Below are 25364 nucleotides of genomic sequence, written 5' to 3' on the forward strand. Positions count from 1 at the left end.
TGGATTACTTAAGCTTGCATCCATGACTCATGTTCACCCCTGTTTTGTAAAGGCATTCAGTGGCTTGCGAAAGTATTTGCCCTTGGCATTTTTCCTATTTTGTTGCCTTACAACCTGGAATTAAATTATATTTTTGGGGGGGTTTGTATCATTTGATTTACACAACATGCCTACCACTTTGAAGATGCAAAATATTTTGTGAAACAAGCAAAGACAAAAAAACAGAACTTGAGCGTGCATAACTATTCACTCCCCCAAAGTCAATACTTTGTAGAGCCACCTTTTGCAGCAATTACAGCTGCAAGTCTCTTGGGGTATGTCTCTATAAGCTTGGTACATCTAACCACTGGGATTTTTGCCCATTCTTCAAGGCAAAACTGCTCCAGCTCCTTCAAGTTGGATGTGTTCCGCTGGTATACAGCAATCTTTAAGTCATACCACAGATCCTCAATTGGATTAAGGTCTGGGCTTTGACTAGGCCATTCCAAGACATTTTAAATGTTTCCCATTAAACCACTCAAGTGTTGCTTTAGCAGTATGCTTAGGGTCATTGTCCTGCTGGAAGGTGAACCTCCGTCTCCGTCTTAAATCTCTAGCAGACTGAAACAGGTTTCCCTGTAATTCCCTGTATTTAGCGGCATCCATCATCCCTTCAATTCTGACCAGGTTCCCGGTCCCTGCCTATGGAAAAACATCCCCACAGCATGATGCTGCAACCACCATGCTTCACTGTGGGGATGGTGTTCTCTGGGGTGATGAGGTATTGGGTTTGTGCCAGACATAGTATTTTCCTTGATGGCCAAAAAGCAAAATTTTTGTCTCATCTGACCAGGGTACCTTTCATATGTTTGGGGAGTCTCCCACAAGCCTTTTGACAAACAGTGTTTGCTTTTTTTTGGCCACTCTTCTGTAAAGCCCAACTCTTTGGAGTGTAAGGCTTAAAGTGGTCCTATGGACATATACTCCAATCTCCGCTGTGGAGCTTTGCAGCTCCTTCAGGGATATCTTTGGTCTCTTTGTTGTCTCTGATTAATGCCATCCTTGCCTGTTCTGTGAGTTTTGGTTCACCTTCACTCTTGGCAGGTTTGTTGTGGTGCCATATTCTTTCAATTTTTTTATAATTGATTTAATGGTGCTCCCTGGGATGTTCAAAGTTTTGGATCTTTTTTTATAACACAACCCTGATCTGTACTTCTCCACAACTTTGTCCCTGACCTGTTTGGAGAGCTCCTTGGTCTTCATCGTGCCACTTGCTTAGTGGCGTTGCAGACTCTGGGGCCTTTCAGAACAGGTGTGTGTATTAGAGGTCGACCGATTAATCGGAATGGCTGATTAATTAGGGCCGATTTCAAGTTTTCATAACAATCGGAAATCGGTATTTTTGGGCACCGATTTAAAATAAATAAATAATAATACACCTTTATTTAATCTTTATTTGACTAGGCAAGTCAGTTAAGAACACATTCTTATTTTCAATGACGGCCTAGGAACGAGGCAGAACGACAGATTTTTAACGTTGTTAGCTCGGGGGATCCAATCTTGCAACCTTACAGTTAACTAGTCCAATGCTCTAACACCTGATTACATTGCACTCCACGAGGAGCCTGCCTGTTACGTGAATGCAGTAAGCTAAGGTAAATTGCTAGCTAGCATTAAACTTATCTTATAAAAAACAATCAATCAATGACTGTCATTGCTCCAATGTGTACTTAACCATAAACATCAATGCCTTTCTTAAAATCAATACACAAGTATATATTTTTAAACCTGCATATTTAGCTAAAAGAAATCCAGGTTAGCAGGCAATATTAACCAGGTGAAATTGTGTCATTCCTCTTGCGTTCATTGCACGCAGAGTCAGGGTATATGCAACAGTTTGGGCCGCCTGGCTCTTTGCAAACTAATTTGCCAGAATTTTACGTAATTATGACATAACATTGAAGGTTGTGCAATGTAACAGGAATATTTAGACTCATGGATGCCACCCGTTAGATAAAATACGGAACGGAATAAATGTTTGTTTTTGAGGTGATAGTTTCCGGATTAGTCAAAGATATATGGTTTAGAGAGATAGTCGACGCGTTATAATTCCTGTAATAACTTGCGGCTGAACTTGAAAGGGTTCCTTCGTTATTTTACCGTTCATGTCTTCCATAGAGAATGTCTTGATCTACTTCAAATAAGGTCTGTGTTTCGCGGAGGAGCAGACTGACAGGGGACCACTACAACCTAAAACTGGGAATATTGAAGACCCATGAAAGCTGGTGGTTCGTTTTAACATATGTCTCATGTTATTTGAGACTAAATGTATTTATTTATTTATATATTAAGTTAAAATAAGTGTTCATTGTCATTCAGTATTGTTGCAATTGTCCTTATTACAAAATGTGTGTGTGTGTATGATATATAAATACATATATATTTTTTTTTATCGGCCGATTAATCGGTATCGGCTTTTTTTGTCCTCCAATAATCGGTATCGGCGTTGAAAAATCATAATCGGTTGACCACTAGTGTGTATATATACTGAGATCATTTGACAGATCATGTGACACTTAGATTGCACACAGGTGGACTTTATTTAACTAATTATGTGACTTCTGAAGGTAATTGGTTGCACCAAATCTTATTTAGGGGCTTCATAGCAAAGGGGCTGAATACATATCCACTTTTCTTTTTAATAATTTTTTTAAATTCTTTGAAACTAGTTCTTTTTTTCACTTCACCAATTTGGACTATTTTGTGTATGTCCATTAAAAATAAATTTAAATTACAGTTTGTAATGCAATAAAATAAGAAAAATGCCAAGGAGGATGAATACTTTTGCAAAGCACTGTACTTTACCTGGCAACATGGACTGTGAGTGGATCTTCATAAGTTAACACTTCAGGAGTCTTATGTATAAGTAGGATATAATCTCTGAATTGTATTTTATTCATTTAATTAAATACTGTACATAGACTTGGAGTACAGTGTGAAATGAGAGTGAGTACTTCTAGATGAGCTTTTCAGTGCAATGAAACGGTCGTGTTCAGTGGGATGTGTAAAGTTGCAGAATGTTGAGATAAATACATTCTGTAGAGCAGACGTGCATCTGTAAGCTCTATACAAGCCATTTGTATCTAAAACTGCAGAGTGTTGCATCTCAACTTCAATTAAATACTTTCACACTTGGAGCACATTTCTATGATTATGGCCTACGGTCTTCCTTTGTAAAAATGTGAATAATTTAAAAGTAGTCAGTGATTCAAAATGCATGCATTGTACAGTAGGAATACAAACAAACAAATCGTCCTTTTCATAATGAAAATGTCATTGTGCTCTCTAGTCTCTCTTCTCTCTGGTCATCTTGATCATGGTCTCCGGCGAGCGATACAGGAAAATGAGCTTCTCAAAAAGTGTTTCCTCCAGCTCCATCTCACCAGTCTCTCGCACAACAAAGATGTCCGTGCAGAGCTTCAACACCCGATCCACACACGGCAGCTCCTCAAACATGATGGAGCGGGATATCCCGTTGAAGAATTCCCTGACAAACTTTCCAACGACCAGCACCACAGACATGTACAGGCCCACGATTCTACCGTAGCAAGGTGGAATGGCACAGTAGGTGGTATCAGGTTGCAGGTCGAGGCCAGACAAACAACGTAAGCATATGGGATTTCATGGAAAAGAGGACAAAGAGTTTATTTAGCAGTGAGAACAAATCAACAAGTAAAAGCATCAATCAGCAGTTGAAACAATAACAAATCAATTTCCCTGCCCCGGGTTTGGTAAAAAGCTGAGTGATGGGGCTGGAGAAATGTAACCACTGAAATTCATAGACAAAGCTATGGATGCAAGGACTGATCATCCACGATATCAAAATTATAGTTCTAACCATGTTTTGAGGCTATATAGTGTTTGTTTACATTTTATTTAGTAAAACAAGCTTATATGTTGGGTTCTGATGGGGAACGACAGTTGAACTAAGCTCATAAGTTATATTCTTCAAGAGTCAATGGGTACATACAGTATTCATTTATAAGTCCAAAACTGGCTGTATCAACTGCTGATTGTCACTTTGAAGGGATAGTTCTCCTAAAATTTAAATAGCTCCTGGGGCAGCATTGATTTCTTTTCTTTACCTACCCCTGTCCTGCTAGAGCACCCAGGCTGGAGGGGCTGACTTTGTCGTTGAACACCACTATCTCAATGCTGTGACAGCTGCTCTGGATGTGCCCCTGTCCAGGAGTGCATTCCTCCACCATCCACCACTGACCCCCCTCTGCACTTCCACTGTCTTCTGCCCACTGTAGTTTGATGGACAGGGGCCGGTAGAAGGCCAACATCTGCAGGTCCTCAGGCCTATCTGAGTGTTCTGGGATGTTGGAGATGGGACAGGGAAGATTTGAATAAATGAGAAGCAGAGACCGTGACCTTCAGTTGACTGGTTAAGATCCATGGTTATACAAGCATCTGCATTTGTTAAATGTTTTTTCTGTACAGTATGATGGTTGGATAGAGGGTTACTTACCTACTTCCAGACGGGTGGCCATCTTGGACTCCAGTCCTCCGGGACCTCTGATGAACTTGGGCAGGAGAGACTCAATGACCCTAGCAGAGAGAATGAATGACAGCATATCAGCACCAACATTCTATTACCATTGTGATCATATCTTTTGTATGTGGAGTTCTTTTGAATGTAATAGGTTCCTCTACAACTAGCTTTTATTGACAGTTATGTCATGTTGACTGTGGCTGTAAATTCTAGTAACAGTTGATGATGTGGTGAGAGTGCTGTGATGATGAGACTCACAGAGAGTCACTGCGTGTCCCTTTGAGCATCTGAACTATCTGGTCCCTCAAGGCCCTGTCCTCATACTTGACAGTGTGTTCCCCCACGGTCTCCACGTTCATCGACAGAGACGCATTCCTGGGGAGGAGGGGCACACGTACAAACACATACACAGAGTGAAATCACTACCACTATCTGGTTAAGTTGTTTATTATGGCTGTATCATATGGCATATGTTTATAGCACAAACCATGCAATCTTAGCTTTGACACAAGGTCAAAAAGTCAGACCTCAAGCCTTAACGGCGTTATATACCCCTTTCACATGTAACCAACCGAGAGCCCTATCCAACCCTGCTACACTGTACCTGAGTAGTACCCATCGCAGGGTGATGTAGATGTGGGTGGAGTTGCTGAGTTCATGGATCATAGCATCACGGCTGGCAGGGCTGATGCTCCATAGTAGACTGGCATCACTCTTGATCTTTGCAATGACAATGTCCTCGGCCATGTAGTTTACAAGGAACTGCATGGCTGACTGAGAGAGTTAGAAAGCGGAGTATGTCAGAGGTCCTTTGGGTCAATTCCACAGTCCCTCAAACGTGCAACTTTTTGTAACAAGATCCTCTTACCGGGTGAGTGGCATAGAGGTTGGTGAGCCGGTTGAGGCCTGCCTCTGAGTATGGCATCAGGTTCTGCTCCTGGGCACTCATTGTGAACAGTGGCTGTATAAAACGTACACAGAAAACATCAGCACTAACAGTCTCACAGAAGGACATTTTACCAAAATAGAAAGTGTGAGTTTATGGGGTCATCTATACCTCATATCCTGCTATGCTGAGCTGAATGGAGACATCTAGAGGCTGATTGGTCACCCCAGCCACTGACTTGACCAATGACATGAAGAGGAGGGGGAACCAAATTACGCTGATGAGGAAGAATATGATGAAGCCGCCCATTCCATACTTCACCACCATTTTCTTCTTCTGCCCTGGGGTGTGTGGGTATTTCTGTACAAATTAAAGAGACATATGATTCATAGTTCAACACAATTTCGGTCAGTTCAAGTTGTAATTATTAGCCCACAATTATTCTTGATACAATAATTCTTAGTCTAATGTTCATAGATATATAAAAAAAACATGAAGACAGATAAAAACCCTATAATTTTACAGTTATTCACCATTAACTATCAGTCAGATCTACTCTCTATGGAGGTGAGTTTGAGACTGACAAATGCTACCAGCCTATTGGCAGTTCGGGCATTCCAGTTACCTTCTCCGACTCCCTCCAGCACTTGAGTATGAAAATGTTGGCATAAATGTCCTCGACACAGATCCAGCTGCCCAGGCTGAGGGTGGTGTCGGTCCAGACCCAGTCCATCACGGCACGCAGCTCTATGAGGAACGGAACCAGGCGGAACCTGAGGAGGAGCCAGAGACAACCCATAGAGATAGTTAGAGGACACAACATTGTATTTGTTCCATTATGGCGTCTGTGAGCATGGCAGCGCCATTGAGGCCATCTTCATTTTAAAGTAGTCCATTTTATTATTCTACAACTATGAGTTGGAAAACAAACTGAAAGGTTTTATACTGCCACCTAGAGATATAAAGCCAAGGTTGGTGATTTACTGCCACCTGCAATTATGGAATGTTTTCTCACAAGTATAATTAATTAGCTGATCCCTCCTGATGACCTGAATTTTTTATTTTTTATTAGGATCCCGATTAGCCGACGCCAATGGTGACAGCTAGTCTTACTGGAGTCCGACACATAACGAAAAAGAAAGAGACAAAAGAGTTTACAATTTACATGCAGTTGAAGTCGGAAGTTTACATACACTTAGGTTGGAGTCATTAAAACTCGTTTTTCAACCGTTCCACAAATTTCTTGTTAACAATCTATAGTTTTGGCAAGTCAGTTAGGACATCTACTTTGTGCATGACACAAGTAATTTTTCCAACAATTGTTTACAAACAGATTATTTAACTTATAATTGTCACGCCCTGACCATAGAGAGCTGTTTATTCTCTATGTTGGTTGGGGTGTGATAGTGACTAGGGTGGGTCATCTAGGTGATTAATGGTTTATGTTGGCCTGGTATGCTTCCCAATCAGAGACAGCTGTTTATCGTTGTCTCTGATTGGGGATCATATTTAGGCAGCCATTTCCCCTTTGTGTTTTGTGGGATCTTGTCTACAGATAGTTGCCTGTGTGCACACCAGTAGCTTCACATTTCGTTCAGTGTTTTGTTGATTTTGTTCGGTGTTCATTTAAATAAAAGAAAATGTACGCCTACCACGCTGCACCTTGGTCCAATCCTTACGACGATCGTGACAATAATTCACTGTATCACAATTCCAGTGGGTCAGAAGTTTACATACACTAAGTTGACTGCCTTTCAACAGCTTGGAAAATTCCCCAAAATTATGTCATGGCTTTAGAAGCTTCTGATAGGCTAATTGACATAATTTAAAAATATATATATATATATTTCACCATTATTTAACCAGGTAGGCCAGTTGAGAACAAGTTCTCATTTACAACTGCGACCTGGCCAAGATAAAGCAAAGCAGTGCGACACAAACAACACAGAGTTTCAAATGGAATAAACATACATACAGTCAATAACACAATAGAAAAAAGTTTCTATACAGTGTGTGCAAATGGCGTGAGGAGGTAAGGCAATAAATAGGCCATAGTAGTGAAGTAATTACAATTTAGCAAATTAACACTGGAGTGATAGATACTGGTGTGCAAAAGAGCAAAAAAGTTTTAAAAAACAATATGGGGATGAGGTAGGTAGATTGGATGAGCGATTTACAGATGGGCTGTGTACAGCTGCAGCGATGGGTTAGCTGCTGAGATAGCTGATGTTTAAAGTTAGTGAGGGAGATATGTCTCCAACTTCAGTGATTTTTGCAATTCGTTCAAGTCATTGGCAGCAGAGAACTGGAAGGAAAGGCGGCCAAATTAGGTGTTGGCTTTGGGGATGACCAGTGAGATATACCTGCTGGAGCGTGTGCTACGGGTGGGTGTTGTTATCGTGACCAGTGAGTTGAGATAAGGCAGAGCTTTACCAAGGAAAGTCTTATAGATGACCTGGAGCCAGTAGGTCTGGCGACGAATATGTAGCGAGGGCCAGCCGACGAGAGCATACAGGTCGCAGTGGTGGGTAGTATATGGAGCTTTGGTGACAACACGGATGGCATTTGAGTCAATTGGAGGTGTACCTGTGGATGTATTTCAAGGCCTACCTTCAAACTCAGTGCCTCTTTGCTTGACATCATGGGAAAATCAAAAGAAATCAGCCAAGACCTCAGAAAAAAAATTGTAGACCTTCACAAGTCTGGTTCATCCTTGGGAGCAATTTCTAAATGCCTGAAGGTACCACATTCATCTGTACAAACAATAGTACGCAAATATAAACACCATGGGACCACGCAGCCGTCATACCGCTCAGGAAGGAGACGCGTTCTGTCTCCTAGAGATGAATGTACATTGGTGCGAAAAGTGCAAATCAATCCCAGCACAACAGCAAAGGACCTTGTGAAGATGCTGGAGGAAACAAGTACAAAAGTATGTATATCTACAGTAAAACAAGTCCTATATTGACGTAACCTGAAAGGTCGCTCAGCAAGGAAGAAGCCACTGCTCCAAAACTATTTTTTTTTTAAAGATTACGGTTTGCAACTGCAGATGGGGACAAAGATCGTACTTTTTGGAGAAAAGTCCTCTGGTCTGATGAAACAAAAGTAGAACTATTTGGCCATATTGACCATCGTTATGTTTGGAGGAAAAAGGGGGAGGCTTGCAAGCCGAAGAACACCATCCCAACCGTGGCGCACGGGGGTGGCAGCATCAGGTGTGGGGGTGCTTTGCTACAGGAGGGACTGGTGCACTTCACAAAATAGATGACATCATTAGAAAGGAAAATTATGTGGTTATATTGAAGCAACATCTCAAGACATCAGTCAGGAAGTTAAAGCTTGGTCTCAAATGGTTCTTCTAAATGGACATTGACCCCAAGCATACTTGTGGCAAAATGGCTTAAGCACAACAAAGTCAAGGTATTGGAGTGGCCATCACAAAGCCCTGACCTCAATCCCATAGAAAATATGTGAAAAAAAACGGAAAAAGCGTGTGCGAGCAAGGAGTCCCGCAAACCTGACTCACTTACACCAGCTCTGTCAGGAGGAATGACCCAAGTTAAACACTGTAAAGGCAATGCTACCAAATACTAATTGAGTGTATGTAAACTTCTGACCCACTGGGAATGTGATGAAAGAAATTAAATCAGAAATAAATCATTCTCTCTACTGTTATTCTGTCATTTCACATTCTTAAAATAAAGTGGTCATCCTAACTGGCCTAAGACAGGAAATTTTGTGAAAAACTGAGTTGAAATGTATTTAGCTAAGGTATGTAGACTTCCGACCACAACTTTACATTTAAAAACGTGTGTGTGTGTGTGGTCATGATGTGATCCTTCCTCATAGGATGTACCACCCAGTTGACTACTTCAAAATAGTGGAAGTCCTTAATGGCGCTGCCCATGTTAAAACAGGCTTTTGGGCCCTAGAGTCCTCACTAACTCTGTGGGACAAATCTGGTATTAGGGGACGCTCTGGCCTTTGTTAATCTATCATAGAGCATTGCCAGTACCCTTGAAAGAGGAATAGGTTGAGGTAGTTATAGTTCTTGGTCAGGAAGTTTCCCAGCACACGATTTGGGTAGCCACACTTGATCTGGTAGGCTGAGAGGCCAAAGTAGATGCACTTCACAAAGTACCACAACTGTGCCACCTGGTTCATGTTGAACCTCCTAGAACACAAGAGAATGACCATGAAAACGGTCAATAAGCAGCTCCTTTTTTGATGGTTACACATTTATTCACACTGTAATTAAAGTTGTAAATGAATGAACATTAACTCTGACCTCTCAGTCACCCCAGGGAGTATGAAAAACATCCAGAAGTGGATACCAAACACCAGCACCACTTGGAAGATACATTTTCCCACGAGGGTTTTGCGGAGATAGAGAGCGCGGTCCACTATCATGGTCCCAAACTGGATAAGCAGCATGACCAGGAAGGCCGATGGGACCTGGTCCTCCCCAATAGCATCTGTGATGTCAGCAGCAGCACTGTGTTTCTGTTCCAACACAAAAATAAAACAGTGGAAGAAATCCACTTGAAACAAGTAGGCCAAATAGCTTTCCAAATTCAATTGTGACTCAAGACAGGTATTCTCTTTTTTCTCTTTTCTCACCCCAAAAGCCCAGTATCCAAATATGATGACAATGAAGTTGACCACGTCAATCAGAAACATGAGAGCGTAGACGTCACACACTGGGCTGTACTCTGGGTGAATGATGTCATAGAAGAACTGCCTGATAGGTAGGTATATGTGCAGGGCACTGCGAAGACAAAAGAGGACCATGGCTGAAAATGTCCATTCATTTTAAACCAGTAATTAAAGATGCATTCATGTACTGTCAAAAGTCCTGCCTCCAGGATTTCTTTGTAAACTGCCAGTTATCACCGGGGATATGGAATGCAAGTAACAGAATACACCTACAATGAATATCCATAAGTATAGAGTGCTAAATGCTCACACTTCTATGATAGCAGCTTTAGCCTCGAGCATCCTTTCTCTGATCAGCTTCTTGATCCTTTCCTTCCTAGTCAGGGGAACTTTATTGTGGTGCCTCGTCTTCGAGTGGCGCTTTTTGAGCTGCATATCATCTGCAAGAATATCCCATTTACATCAAGATACATTAGTATATTCAGGTTGGGTAACATTTCCCATCTGTTCAGGCAACACCCCATTTCAACTATAATACACTCTCAAACAAACTGATTAGTTCAGCACTGTTTAGGCTACTGAATGTATGTACCGTTTGTCTCAGTGGAGTTGGCTTTTCCCCGTCTGCGAAACAAGGATGCAGTTGAGGCCTGTAGAGGAAGGAAGGGCAGTCTTAGCTTCGGCTGATCCCCTGCTTTGTCTCCTCCACTCATCTTCTTCTTCTCAGTCTTCTTCTTTAACTTCTTGAAGAAGTCCGGCATCTCAACCTCTTTGTTATCCCAAAGACCGTGACACTACGGAGAGAAGAAGAAGTTTTGCGAAATTGTGCTTTATTATCTTTTATATGATGTAACACATAAACCAGCATTCCCGTCAGTACCTTTAGAATGGAGCGATGGAAGAACAGAGCCAGGAGTTGTATTAAGTCAAAGAGAACATAGCCATCTTTCTTCTCCACCCCAATGATGTTGGGCAGAGCAAAGGGCCGGTCCGCATTGATGCCTCGGTAGGCCGAGGTGGTCCAGGGGAAAAAGCCAAACTGGAAAAAATACTTGACCACCACAATCAGCTGGAAGACATAGGAATCATCAATCACCCATACATAAAACGTATGCACGCATGACTGTAAGTCGCTTTGGATAAAAGCGTCTGCTAAATGGCATATATTATTACATTATTATATATAGATATACACACTACATTACCAAAAGTATGTGGACACCTTCTCGTCAAACATCTCATTCCGAAAGCATGGGCATTAATATGGAGTTGATCACCCTTTGCTACTATAACAGCCTCCAGTCTTCTGGGAAGGCTTTCCACTGGATGTTGGAACATTGCTGTGGGGACTTTCAATTCAGCTACAAGAGCATTAGTGAGGTCGGGCACTGATGTTGGGCAATTAGGCTTGGCTCGCCGTCGGTGTTCCAATTCATCCCAAAATTGTTCGATGGGGTTGAGGTCAAGGCTCTGTGCAGGCCAGTCAAGTTCTTCCACACCGATCTTGACAAACCATTTCTGTATGAACCTCGCTTTCTGGACAGGGGCATTGTCATGCTGAAACAGGAAATGGCCTTCCCTAAACTGTTAGCACAAAGTTGGAAGCACAGAATCGTAGAATGTCATTGTATGTTGTAGTGTTAAGATTTCCCTTCACTGGAACAAAGGGGCCTAAACCAAACCATGTAAAACAGCCTCAGACCATTATTCCTCCTCCACCAAACTTTACAGTTGGCACTATGCATTCGGGCAGGTAGTGTTCTCCTGGCAGCCGCCAAACCCAGATTCGTCTGTCAGACTGCCAGATGGTGAAGCTTGATTCATTACTCCAGGGAACGTGTTTCCACTGCTCCAGAGTCCAATGGCGGCAAGCTTTACACCACTCCAGCCGACGCCTGGCATTGCGCATGGTGATCTAAGGCTTGCCTGCGGCTGCTCAGCCATGGAAACCCATTTGATGAAGCTCTCGACGAACAGTTCAAGTGCTGACGTTGCTTCCAGAGGCAGTCTGGAACTTGGTAGTGAGTGTTGCAACCGAGGACAGACGATTTTTACACACAATGCGCTTCAGCACTCTGCGGTCCCATTCTGTGAGCTTTTGTGGCCTACCACTTCGCAGCTGAGCCGTTGTTGCTTCTAGATGTTTCCACTTCACAATAACAGCACTTACAGTTACAGGGGCAGCTCTAGCAGGGCAGAAGTTTGACTAACTGACTTGTTGGAAAGGTCGCATCCTATGACGGTGCCACGTTGAAAGTCACTGGGTTCTTCAGTAAGGTCATTCTACTGCCAATGTTTGTCTATGGAGATTGCATGGCTTTGTCCTCGATTTTATACACCCGTCAGCAACAATATGGCTGAAATAGCCGAATCCACTCATTTGAAGAGGTGTTCACATACTTTTGTATTTATAGTGTATATTATATATAATTAACCATCAATCTAAATAATCAACCAGCCAACCAATCAATCAACATATCACTCCGTTGGGGGTGCCTGCTGTGTGTACCTCTGTGTAGATGATGGCAGCCATCCAGAAGCGCTTGGTTGGGCGTGGCACAGACAGCATGGCCCAGAGGAAGATAAGGATGGGCAGGATCAGACTGAGCAGCGAGGCCGACACCATGTGGTTCAGGATGATCACAAAGTAGCACAGCATCTCTGACTTAGACACCATGGTGTTGTACAGGGCAAACACTAGCCTCAGGTGTCTCGGGAGAGACTGGAAGAACTGATCAGACTCTTCAATTTCATCGTTACCAAACATACTGCAACAGAGGAGAATCACAGTACGTGAGAAAACTGTTTTTTTTTTGTGATACTCAACTTTACTATAAGTTACTGTGATACAACTGAATGGGTACACTTGACTATACCATGATTGTAACAAGAAAAAACAAGTCCCAATCTCCCATGACTGACTTGTTGAGCAGTAGCTCGCTGGCCGTGAGGTTCCTGGTCTCACTAAGAGGCCTGGAGGAGTCTGGGAAATCTTCGCTATTCTCATCACACTCCAGATAGTCCAGGGAGATGGATCCTGAAAGCATCACAGCTTTTTCCCTCTCCTCCTCTTCTTCCTCCCTCCATTCCTCCTTCTCCATTCTATACTCCTCCTCCACTTTATATTCCCCCTCCTCTTCTTCATATGCATCCTCTCCTTCTTTACTGTCCTCCTTATTGGGAACAGTATCATCATGGCTGATGAAAAATGTAATTCAGAAAGAAAGATGGATATAAGATGGAGTCAAACAAACTATGAGTTTATAGAGGGGTATAGAGAGTTAGTAGATATGAAACCAAATATACAGTAAGTCAAATAAAATAATTATTTGAGGAGGAGCTGGCAAAACGGCCACCTTCTCTATTGGCGCCATCTTGAATAATGGTGTACGGTATAAAGAGCAGAGGAAACCATAAGTGCATAAGTGTCACCATCACCTTAGTGGAGGGTCTTCAGTGTCAAATGAGTCAAGGTCCAGGTTGGTAGTTTTCAGTAGTTTCCGTCTGAGTTGATCGGCAGCGGCTTGGAGTATAGGAGGGTCATCCAGCTCATCCAGTGTGGGCTGACGAGACCCCAGCAGGGTCTCATCCGTCATGCAGCTAAGACGTGATGACAGGGAAACATGTTGACCATCCTGGTCCTATGAAGCCTTTCATAAAGCCTCCATAAAGAGGCTATAATGCAGAATAGCATAATAGTATAAATACTCAATAATACATTTAAAACTGATTGGTTCTGTATAATACATGCAGCCTGCTTATGGAATAGGTAACGAATTTCATGAATTAACAAATCAAGACTCTATAGGTGTTACATCAATGCTGACCTGGACAAGCTGCTACCCCAGGAGATTTTGGAGTGGGTGTGTTTCAGCTTGGAGTAACCTCTCGCTGATGACGGTACAGGTGGAGGGGAGGAGACAGGGGGAACTATGTCTTCCTGGTCTTCCAGGGAGGCCAGGGTGTTCTGTCTGGACATCCAGTTCTCATAGAAGCGCTTCACACTCTCCTGTGACACCTCTTTCCCCTGTAAAAGGAACATTTTATTTTTGTCAACACTGCAGGGAGGACATAACTTAAAACAGAGTTTTACAAGTCAAATGACGTATCCCCTGTGGATGAATGTTACTTCACCTTCTTCTGTTGCTGGCCGAGAAGAGCCCTTTCAAAACGTAGCACTTTGGAGATGTCCAGACCATCTTTGCAGAAGGAGTTCAGGCCCTCAGTGAGGTCATCCAGAAGGGACAGGATAAACACCCATAAAAACTTGAGCGAGTCGATAATCCTCTGAAATATATTTTCTGTGAGAAGACAGAAACATTGTATCAAGTTAGTGGCAGTACACGGACTTCTATAGTTATTCTACTGTATATCCATGAAGGGTCTGTTGAGGTGAAATGTTGACCTTTCTCCTCCACTTCATTTTCCTCTTCCAACTCATCCTCACTAGACTCGGCCCTCTCAATGCCTTGGATCAGACAATTAAAATCATGATGACACAAAATAACACATTAGTTATTCTGTCTCTATGACAAAATTATGCAAACAGTCCCATACAAACCAGACCCTCTTACCTTGCTGTCTCTGCAGCTGTCTCTTTGCCCTCCTCTTCTCCTCTTTTTTCATATTTGACTCTTCTTTTTTGTGCAAATTTAGGGCTGCTTTGGAGCTTGTGACCCATGCCTCATAAGCTAACTGTGGAGAGAGGAGGCACATTCAACAACGTACCCTAAGACTATTTTACAACTCTTTGTAGTTTGTCTTCTATGTCCCTCACCTGAAAAGCAGATTTCTTCTTTGTTAGTGTCTCTTCCTCTTTCTTTTCCTGGACTTCCTCCTCTTCCTCTTCACTGTCACTCTCAAATAGATGGTAGCCACAGTTGTTCTCAACTGGAGGAAAGACAGAAGTGTAAAACAACAAAGACATGAACTCCTGCTCATTCCACTTTATACTATTGCAGTATGTGAGCTGTTTTGACCACTTAAAATTACTTGAATTTGAATATAAAAATGACAATTCATAATGAGATTAAATGAAAATGATTGAACCATATCCCCCTATTGAGGTTCTGTTAGTAACTGAACAAATCTGAATCTTATTACTTAGGTTTATGGAACACTTACCACCAGGCCGTGAGACCCATGGTTTCCACCGTTTCTCCTGATCATTCTCTGCCTTCTCAATTTCACCTGGAAAATATATCCACCCATTCATCCCATCCCTACATCATAAATGTATCCTTTCATTCAGTGAGACTGAGAAGAATAATGAGTCGAGTCTCCCCCCACCTTAGAATGTAAAGCGATTTGAGCAGTTTTAATAGTCTAGTGCTATTGAATCTAATATTAAAGCTGGAGGTAAACATTGCCCCTAACCACAGAGCTAGGATCAAATTATCTTACCTCCCAATTCTAGTAGGGGTAAATACAAATATCAAAGAGTATACGTTTAAGAACGGACCCTTCGTCAGTGGTTATGGACAACTTCTACTAGCTCCATGACACTCACCGTTTCGCACTGTATCAGTAGGGGGCGCTGGTACGTCGCCTTGGCCAGGCTTACTCTTCTGTTTGGATTTGATCTTCTCCATCCTAGAGGAAGGGTTCAACACAGTGAATTAAAACAATGCAACAATAGCAAACCCCTTTGACTGAACACTAGATGAGAACAAACAAACTGCTGTGGCATAAGTCTTACTGCTTCTTCAGCGTCTCCACAGACTTCTTCTCCATCTCCAGTCTTGCAGCAACCAGTTTCTTCACTTTGGCTTCAAAGAGCTCAGCACCCCTTGAAATATGAAAGAAAAACAACCTATGTGGTCATACATTCAGCTGGTTCCATTCAATAGATGAATAAACCGTCATCTCAAAACTTTACTGGTAAGGAAGTGGTCAGGTCAGTAACTAGATAATTCTAACCTGGAGGCCAGGATCTTGGAGGCCTTGAGGTCAGACACCACATACAGGAAGTAGTAGCTGAGGAAAACCCTCCTCTGAGCCAGGAGCACGGTGAAGCAGATCGCATCCCACACGATGCCCGCCTCCCCCTCCGGCAGCTCACACTCATCATCAGGAGCAGCTGGGAACACACACACATACACATATCTAAGCACACACGCAGGTGTGCACATAGCTAAACACACACAGACACAGATAGAACAGGCGACATAAATGCACAACAACACACACAGTGTGTTAATGTGATTATCAGTCACACTTACGGAGATCATAGCCTTTGATTGTACAGACCATGCTGAAGGCCTGAATGAGCCAGCAACCATTCTTCAACAGGCTGTCCAAATAAGCACATGAGCCAAGCTGTGGACACACACATACAGCAAGACAGATAGCTCAGAGGAGACAGAAGATGGGACATGAGACACTGATAGTCAGTAAGTGAAGCTGTTACATTAGCATCAAAGAATGAAGACTAGATTAGTGCAGTAACACATAACAGGCTGTTAGCATTGATGAGTGATTAAAACCGACTGTGTTATTAGCATAATACAATGTGGTACACATAGTATATGAATGAAAAATCCCTTTCAGCAATGAGGATAGGCTAGGTTTGAGGATAGGCTAGCTGAGACAGTGAGTGATTAGCTAGCTAACATACAGATAGCAGGTTCTTCATGCCAATGACAAAACAGGTGTATCCGATGAGCCAGTCCCAGAGCCTGAGGATGTATCGTACAGGCTGCATGAGCAGGCTGCCCCCAAACAGCATGAAGTAGAAGCAGGCTAGCAGGTAGCCCAGGCAGAAGATGTTAATGCGGGTGGTGCCTGTGATGAAGATGAGGCACAGCACCAGCCAGAAGAAGTAACTGAACACAAACACCTTGACCATGTCCAGGTAGGACCTGAGGGAAGGAGAGACACATCCATATTACCAATTGAGTAGGTGCAGGAGTTTTTCTATACCATGTGACCAGACTGGAAAAAACTCTGGGCCGTGGTTGTAGGCTGTAAGTTGTTTCATGAAAACTATAAAAGAGTTGTCTAAAGCACTTACAGGTCTGCAACCACGCTAGCTTAGAGAGTCCTCTGACCTGCAGTGGAGGAAGTTGTTGACGGGGATGTACTGGTTGAAGGAGCGTGGGTCCAAGCTGCGGCTGATCTCCACGTTCTCCCCCCCCATAAGGCGCACCGCGGCACGGTTCTCCTCCTCAAACACCTTCCACTGCAGCGATGAGCACATGAGCAGGAGGTGGTCGTCTGGACACACAGAAAAACAAAATGGCTGCCTTGATCACTTACACTACATGACCAGAAGTATGTGGAAACGTGCTCGTCAAACATCTCATTACAAAATCATGTGCAATAATATGGACCCTCCTTTGCTGCTATAACAGCCTCCACTCTTCTGGGAAGGCTTTCCACTAGATGTTGGAACATTGCTATGAGGACTTGCTTCCATTCAGCCACGAGCATTAGTGAGGTCGGGCACTGATGTTGGGCGATTAGGCCTGGCCAGTTCCAATTCATCCCAAAGGTGTTCGTTGGGGTTGAGGTCAGGGTTCTGTGCAGGCCAGTCAAGTTCTTCAACACCGATCTTGACAAACCATTTCTGTATGGACCTCACCTTGTGCTTTGTCATGTTGAAACAGGAAAAGGCCTTCCCCAAACTATTGCCACAAAGTTGGAAGCACAGAATCGTTGTAACGGCTTTCCTCCTCTTCATCCGAAGAGGAGGAGCAGGGATTGAACCAAAATGCAGCGTTGTGTGATGACATAATTTATTTAAACAAGACGAAAAAACGAACTATACTTGAATAATTAACAAAACAAATAAACGATGTAGACAGACCTGGACGACGAACTTACATGAAACACGAAGAACGCAATAACAGGAAAACTGACTACATAAAACGAACAAACAAACAAAACCGAAAACAGTCCCGTGTGGCGTAACATACAGACACTGACACAGGAGACAACCACTGTGAAACTACCTACCTTAATATGATTCTCAATCAGAGGAGATGAAAACCACCTGCCTCTAATTGAGAACCATATTAGGTACCCATTCACCAACATAGAAACAGAAAACATAGACTGCCCACCCAAACTCACGTCCTGACCAACTAACACATACAAAACTAACAGAAAACAGGTCAGGAACGTGACATAACCCCCCCCCCTCAAGGTGCGTACTCCGAACGCACCACCAAAAGTCTAGGGGAGGGTCTGGGTGGGCATCTGACCACGGTGGTGGCTCAGGCTCTGGGCGAGGTCCCCACCCCACCATAGTCAATCCCAGCTTACGTCTTCCCCTTAGAATGACCACCCTCTTATTTCCCCCACCTAATTTAAGGGGCAACACCAAGATAAAGGACAGCTCCGGGACAAGGTAGCTCAGGACAGAGAGGTAGCTCAGGACAGAGGGATAGCTCAGGACAGAGGGATAGCTCAGGATAGAGAGGTAGCTCAGGATAGAGAGGTAGCTCAGGATAGAGGGGCAACTCCGGACTGAAGGGCAGCTCCGGACAGAGAGACAGCTCTGGACTGAGAGGCAGTTCTGGATGAATGACGGCTCCGGACGCTCATGGCAGGCTGACGGCTCCGGACGCTCATGGCAGGCTGACGGCTCCGGAGCTTCATGGCAGGCTGACGGCTCCGGACGCTCATGGCAGGCTGACGGCTCCGGACGCTCATGGCAGGCTGACGGCTCGACGCTCATGGCAGGCTGACGGCTCGGACGCTCATGGCAGGCTGACGGCTCGACGCTCATGGCAGGCTGACGGCTCGGACGCTCATGGCAGGCCTGACGGCTCTAGACGCTCATGGCTCGCTGACGGCTCTGGCTGCTCATGGCGGGTCACTGGGCTCTGGCAGATCCTGTCTGGCTGGCGGCTCTGGCAGATCCTGTCTGGTTGGCGCTCTGGCAGATCCTGTCTGGTTGGCGGCTCTGGCAGATCCTGTCTGGTTGGCGGCTCTGGCAGATCCTGTCTGGTTGGCGGCTCTGGCAGATCCTGTCTGGTTGGCGGCTCTGGCAGATCCTGTCTGGTTGGCGGCTCTGGCAGATCCTGTCTGGTTGGCGGCTCTGGCAGATCCTGTCTGGTTGGCGGCTCTGGCAGATCCTGACTGAAGAACGGCTCTAGCGGCTCCTGACTGACGAACGGCTCTGACGGCTCGGAACAGACGGCGGCTCTAATGGCTCGGGACAGACGGATGGCTCAGACGGCACTGGGCAGACATTCGTAAGGCTGGTGCCATGTATGCGGCCCGAGGAGACGTACTGGAGACCAGATACGTTGGGCCGGCTTCATGACATCCGGCTCGATGCCCAACCTAGCCCTCCCAGTGCGGCAAGGTGGAATAGCCCGCACTGGGCTAAGCACGCGTACTGGGGACACCGTCGCTTTACCGCATAACACGGTGTCTGACCAGTACGACGCTCTCTCACTCCACGGTAAGCACGGGGAGTTGGCTCAGGTATCCTACCCGGCTTTGCCACACTCCTCGTGTGCCCCCCCCAAGAAATTTTTGGGTCTGACTCTCGGGCTCCCAACCGCGTCGCCGCGCTGCCTCCTCATACCAGCGCTCCTGGGCTGTGGCTGCCTCCTTCTCCTCCGCGAGAGCGGCGATTCTCTCCACCTTAGCCCAGGGCCTTCTCCGTTGAATACTTGCTCCCAAGACCATAAATCCTGCTTCGTGCGCTGTCGTTGCTGTCCTTTAACCCGCTGCTTGATCTGGGTTTGGTGGTGATTCTGTAACGGCCGTCCCTCGGTGAGTGAGTAGACCAAGGCGCAGCGGGTGATGAATACATAATGTTTATTTGACAAGACGGAAAAACACGAAACGAAATACACTTGAATGATTAAACAAAATAACAAAACGAACTAGACAGACCTAAACTATGAACTTACATGAAACGAGGAACACATAAACAGGAACGACGACAACGAAACGAGACGAGACAGTACCGTGTGGTGCAAAATACACAGACACAGCGACAATCACCCACAAACAAACAGTGAGAACAACCTACCTTATATGACTCTCAATTAGAGGAAAACGCAAAACACCTGCCTCTAATTAAGAGCCATACCAGGCAACCCAAAACCAACATAGAAACAGCAAACCATAGACTGCCCACCCAAAACTCACGCCTGACCATCACACACATACAAACACAGAAAAACAGGAAGTGACAGGTATGGTGTGTAGATTGATCAGGACTTTTTTTATTTAATCCATTTTAAAATGAGGTTGTAACTCAACAAAGTGTGGAAAAGGGAAGGGGACTGAATACTTTCCAAATGCACTGTATATTAGACAATGGCCTGAATCCTTGAGATATGCATTCATACTTTCATGTAAATCAAGAAGAACTGTCAATAGGGAGATTTCCCCACAATTTGTGAATTTGGAAATGGCTGGGATGAAGACAGAGAGACTCACAGAAAATGAAGTAAGGGGCAGGACGCATGGCGAAGTCAGGCAGATAAAGCCACTTGATGAGGTTGGAGGTCAGGGCCTGACTGGAGGTCCTCCATGGATAATCTGACAGATAGAGTAGAAAATTAAGAAAGCAGTGATATAAACTATTTACTATTCTATCACCGGGTAACTGCACATGTTTTTAATGGCAGTAACTCTAGAATGAGGCCTATGTAATATGCAATCGTGTGACTCAAATCCTAATCACACATCAATTATGGTGTAGTTACTACTGTAGTACATTGTTATCTCCAGATATCTCTCCTTACCGACACAGAGAGCGGGAGGGATGCCGATACAGAGCAGGTACTGCAGCACCATGAGTCCTGCAGTGAAGCAGCAGTACTTAGGCCACATCTCCCCTATGGCCTTCCTGCGTCGTCGTGACAGAACAGCCATCAGAGCACAGGAGTGCAGCAGCGCGTAGAAATCCATCCGTTGGCCAATCACATTCACCGCCACCACAAAGCACACCTGAGGGACAGGTAGAGCATCTCAAAGAGCTATGCAACCACTGTGACATGATGATCCTTCAAAATGAAAACATATAGATTAACAGTACAAAATCTCAAATGGAAGCTACAGTAAAAGAGCTATATTGGTTGTAGCTACTCTACCTCCAGGCCAAACTTGTAGAAGAAGTAGTTGATGAAGTACTTGATGCAGGGCAGGATACCTTGGTCCAGGTGCTGGCGTGTGATGCCTTGGAAGATGATGCTGAAGGTGGGGACCTTGAGGTCATTGTGGAGGCGATAGTAGAGCTGATGTCTATGGACCGTCACCTCAAACACCAGCAGCCCCAGCACCATCAGGTGGTTCTGACATCAAAGAAAAACACAACCAAAGAACACTCAGACGATAGAACCATAGATTAATGAAGCTACCACACTAATAATAGGATATTAATTTCTATGTACAGTACTTACCATTATGTATTAATCTGTTATTAAAATGCATACATCTCAATATCTCTCTTTCAATGGTTTTCATGGCCATACAGTGCATGGCATGACTGACAAATGACATCTGACATCAATATTACTAAATAACCACAGATACTGAGTGAAAAGCTTGTCTTACCCTGAGACAGGGCAGGATCCTGTCTTCACACTTGCGCAGCTCTCCACACCATATGGCTGGGTCAACAGGCTTCACATAAAGCACAGACCTCCTCAGCAGCTCTGCCATGTTCCCCTCCAGCTCCAGCCCTGTCCCATTAACTGACACCAGGCTCTGCACAAACAGAGATGCATACTACTGTAAATGTAGATAGTCACACACACACATACATGCACGCACGCACACACACATGCACGCAAACATGACATAATTCCCTTGGGAGCCAACCATTACCAAGTAGATATTGCTGCTACAGAATAATTAATTTTCAGTATTTGATCAGTGTTTTGCATTCTAGAGGAAAGTGAACTCACAGTGGTACAGTTGGAGGAGTACTCCAGAGGTTTGATGACCTTGAGCTGGTACAGCATCTTACACACCACCATGACACAGGCCCAGACTGAGGACACACTGGAGGCGATGGGGTGGAGCCGGGGGAAGGGCAGGGCAAAGGCCCACAGTACCAGAAACAGGAAGTTCATCAGAGACACCTTGGGCAAAGGAACGCAACGCATGAAGCACATGTTTAGTGCAGACCCCCTACACAGCATTTGTGGTGAAATCAGTGCAGTGTAAATGCAGTTGATGCACCATAAAATGTACTCTAAATGTGGTAAAGGTACAATGACAACATGGAGTTTCAGGGTCACGTAAAGACACCTGACCTCTTGCAAGGACACCCAGATAATGCCGGTAGAGACGATCTTGAGGCTGTGTAGCTCCAGCAGCCTCCAACTTATCTCTTGAGCCCGCTGGAAGAGAGCCAGAGCCTGGAGCAGCAGCAGGCCGGCCCGGTCCACCATCAACCCCCATTGGGTCAGACTCTCCTCTGGGGCGCCTAGCGGACACACCAAGGACATCAGACTCAGGGTCAGATAAAAGATGTGATATGCTGTGCTCGATTTCACAGACTGTTTTGTTTATGTGGCATATTTGTTTGTACTGTCTATGTGCTGTTAAAATGAGCTTACTTTTGGTACAGTGAATTAGAATCCGAATCTCAGTGGCACACACCTGTTCCCTCCCGGTCCTTCTCAGATTTCTTCTCTGATGAGGCAGACAGTCCATCACTGTCCAACGTGTGCTGACTCCCCACACGTCCTGAGTCCCCACTCATCTGCTTACTCTGCTCCTTCGCCATCCTAGCAGGGAGACGGTAGGCAAGTCATATAATAAGTAATACACTATATACAGTACATACTGTATAATAATGATACAGTACATGTAAAGGAAGGAAATGTATGGAAGAATGTACCGTTTCTTTAACTTTTCAATGTTTTCTTTAATTCTGAGGAAAGATACAAATCAGTTAAACATTGTACTTAGAGTGCTAACATTCTTTTAAATTATCTGAAAAATATTACATTAACATTTTTAAGAATTCGTAATGGACTGATGGAATGAAATGATATCACCCCAAAATATTTTTGACCATTAAAATGGGGTTGCCTTCTCTGTATATTAATGCAACACATTATCAAAGCATGAGCTTGACTCCTTTTTTAAGTTTGCCCAACTAAGGGTGTTTAAGGTTTCTGAAACACTGGGCAAACCACGGTGTGTGAAGCATGCCATTCACTGAGACAGAAATGCAGCTCTTACATGTCAGCTATCACATTGACTGATTTTCTCAGCTCTTCCTCTCTGGATGAAGAGAGATGGACAGAATAGATGAGACACAACATAGAGATGAGTGGAGAATGACAGCATGTTTTTCCAAAGAAAGAAACATAATTGGAGCAATCAGATCATTACATTAATTTACTCCGTTTTCAATTTTTAGATTATACTGATAATGCCATTGTACATCTTTTTTTATTAAAGGCCCAGCACAGTCAAAAACATTATTATATATATTTCCACAATATGAGGTTGGAACAATACAGTGAAATTGTGAAAATTATGATAATGCCCATTTAGTGTAAGATCTGTTTGAGAAGACCACCTGAAATTTCAACCTGTTTTGGTGGGAAGACATCACTAGACGGTAAATTAGTTAATAGACCAATACAAAAGAGAGTTCCAAACCTCTCTGCAAATAACAGCTTGTTTTCTGTTTTCCACTCCCCACTCAGACCACTCCCAGACAGTCCTAGCAAAATTATTGATTGAGAAATTGTTCTTTGCTAAGAAGCTTTTTTTGCTTCTTGTTGACCATTTTCATTGAAAAAAAGGTACTTAATTGTTACGCAGAAATTATTTGATATTGAGATGAAAACAGCTGCATTGGACCTTTAAGAAAATGCCTCTAAAAATACCAGTTGACATGAAAATGACATGAAAGGACCACTTTGATGGACTAGTAACAGTTCCCTCCTCCCTGATATAAAGCACATTATAAACTTGGTGGTTCGAGCCCTGAAAGCTGATTGGCTGAATGCCATGGTATATCAGACCGTATACGTTGTATGACAAAACATTTATTTTTACTCTTCTAATTACGTTGGTAATCAGTTTATAATAGCAATAAGGCACCTCCGGGGTTTGTGGTATATGGCAAATATACCACAGCTAAGGGCTGTATCCAGGCACTCCACGTTACGTTGTGCGTAAGAACAGCCCTTAACCATGGTATATTGGCCATATACCACACCCCACGGGTCTTATTGCTTAAGTATCCCAGGGGTTGTGATCAGGTTAGCTGTCCCACCTGGATTGTCCCTGGCGGACAGGTATGTTGTCCAGGTTGGTGAGCTCCAGGAAGTCCTGGTTGAAATAGTGCAGCTGCAGGATGCAGGCCAATAGGAAGGCTGCTGGGAGGAGGATCCGAGCAAACAGCTCCACAGTGTCGTACTGCTCCAACCCCAGATCACGCAGACTAGAGGACAGAGGACAGGGACAGCACTGAGCATATAACGTCTACCAGTGGTGTTAACGGTGCTAATGGAATGACATCAAACACATGGGAACCATATGTTTGATGTATTTTATACCATTCCACTGATTCCGCTCCAGCCATTACCAAGAGCCCGTGCTCCCCAATTAAGGTGCCATCACCCTCCTGGGATGCCTACAGTATGTTATTAGTCATGGATCATCAGGGAGACTTTCAGACACAGGGTACAAGATATGAGGAATTTCTGGCCAATGAATGAATCAATGAATCACTTAACACTGTAGCACTAATAAAGGTATATTCTTTAAAAAAAAGTATGTCTATATAGGTATGTGTATGTATATATGTGTATATGTATGCATGCGTGTGTGGATATATATATTTACCCAAAAAATATGGGGGATTGGAAATGATGCAGACAATTACATTGGAAGCAACATTCTTTCCGCAATATTAAGCTGATCCACCCCTTAAAAAAATATAATAATAATAATAATAAAAAATTAAAATTAAAATTAAAAAGTTACAATTAAAATAAATATAAAAAAACATTGTAGCACTTTAAAGTCTTGGGGTGACTACAACAATATGGAGGCATAAGAAGCACTGTGAATGTATAGGGTTGGCCACAGTGCCACCATACACACTCACCCTTCCTCAGACATGCCCATGATCTGTCTGAACAGGCCAGACACTGTCTTAAACTGGTACACGTAGATGGCCATCAGGACGACCATGGAGTAGCCCACCACCACCGCCCAGAAGTACTTTAGCACTCGCCTCCACACGTCATAACGGATCTGAGGAACGGTAACATCGATACCATGATAATCAAGGTCAAATCACTCTACAAATACTAATCACAGGGAGCAATGTTAACAGTA

The 25364-nt window shown here is 43.9% G+C and overlaps 1 protein-coding gene across 1 annotated transcript in view; it reads right to left on the minus strand.

Annotated features, from left to right (window-relative positions):
* Positions 1-2869: 2869 nt before the first annotated feature.
* Positions 2870-25364, minus strand: part of LOC111976875 (piezo-type mechanosensitive ion channel component 2-like) — a 34664-nt gene continuing 12169 nt past the window's right edge. Inside the window, exons 14-53 of the mRNA XM_070448171.1 lie at positions 25132-25280; positions 24295-24462; positions 23247-23288; positions 22900-22932; positions 22659-22786; positions 22310-22482; positions 21959-22135; positions 21606-21758; positions 21143-21343; positions 20795-20999; positions 20487-20588; positions 17132-17297; positions 16699-16942; positions 16304-16400; positions 16002-16161; positions 15781-15870; positions 15592-15674; positions 15207-15272; positions 14860-14972; positions 14657-14777; positions 14488-14550; positions 14217-14383; positions 13910-14109; positions 13521-13682; positions 13005-13280; positions 12592-12850; positions 10963-11151; positions 10675-10876; positions 10393-10522; positions 10047-10194; positions 9715-9929; positions 9442-9600; positions 6049-6196; positions 5595-5783; positions 5406-5498; positions 5142-5311; positions 4796-4912; positions 4514-4593; positions 4129-4357; positions 2870-3577 (exon numbers count right to left, since the gene is read on the minus strand). Coding sequence (XP_070304272.1) covers positions 3325-3577; positions 4129-4357; positions 4514-4593; positions 4796-4912; positions 5142-5311; positions 5406-5498; positions 5595-5783; positions 6049-6196; positions 9442-9600; positions 9715-9929; positions 10047-10194; positions 10393-10522; positions 10675-10876; positions 10963-11151; positions 12592-12850; positions 13005-13280; positions 13521-13682; positions 13910-14109; positions 14217-14383; positions 14488-14550; positions 14657-14777; positions 14860-14972; positions 15207-15272; positions 15592-15674; positions 15781-15870; positions 16002-16161; positions 16304-16400; positions 16699-16942; positions 17132-17297; positions 20487-20588; positions 20795-20999; positions 21143-21343; positions 21606-21758; positions 21959-22135; positions 22310-22482; positions 22659-22786; positions 22900-22932; positions 23247-23288; positions 24295-24462; positions 25132-25280 — 6120 coding nt within the window. The 3' untranslated portion in view covers positions 2870-3324. The remainder of the gene's footprint in view (positions 3578-4128; positions 4358-4513; positions 4594-4795; positions 4913-5141; positions 5312-5405; positions 5499-5594; positions 5784-6048; positions 6197-9441; positions 9601-9714; positions 9930-10046; positions 10195-10392; positions 10523-10674; positions 10877-10962; positions 11152-12591; positions 12851-13004; positions 13281-13520; positions 13683-13909; positions 14110-14216; positions 14384-14487; positions 14551-14656; positions 14778-14859; positions 14973-15206; positions 15273-15591; positions 15675-15780; positions 15871-16001; positions 16162-16303; positions 16401-16698; positions 16943-17131; positions 17298-20486; positions 20589-20794; positions 21000-21142; positions 21344-21605; positions 21759-21958; positions 22136-22309; positions 22483-22658; positions 22787-22899; positions 22933-23246; positions 23289-24294; positions 24463-25131; positions 25281-25364) is intronic.

Source organism: Salvelinus sp. IW2-2015, linkage group LG17 (genome assembly GCF_002910315.2).
Source record: "Salvelinus sp. IW2-2015 linkage group LG17, ASM291031v2, whole genome shotgun sequence".
NCBI lineage: Eukaryota > Metazoa > Chordata > Actinopteri > Salmoniformes > Salmonidae > Salvelinus > Salvelinus sp. IW2-2015.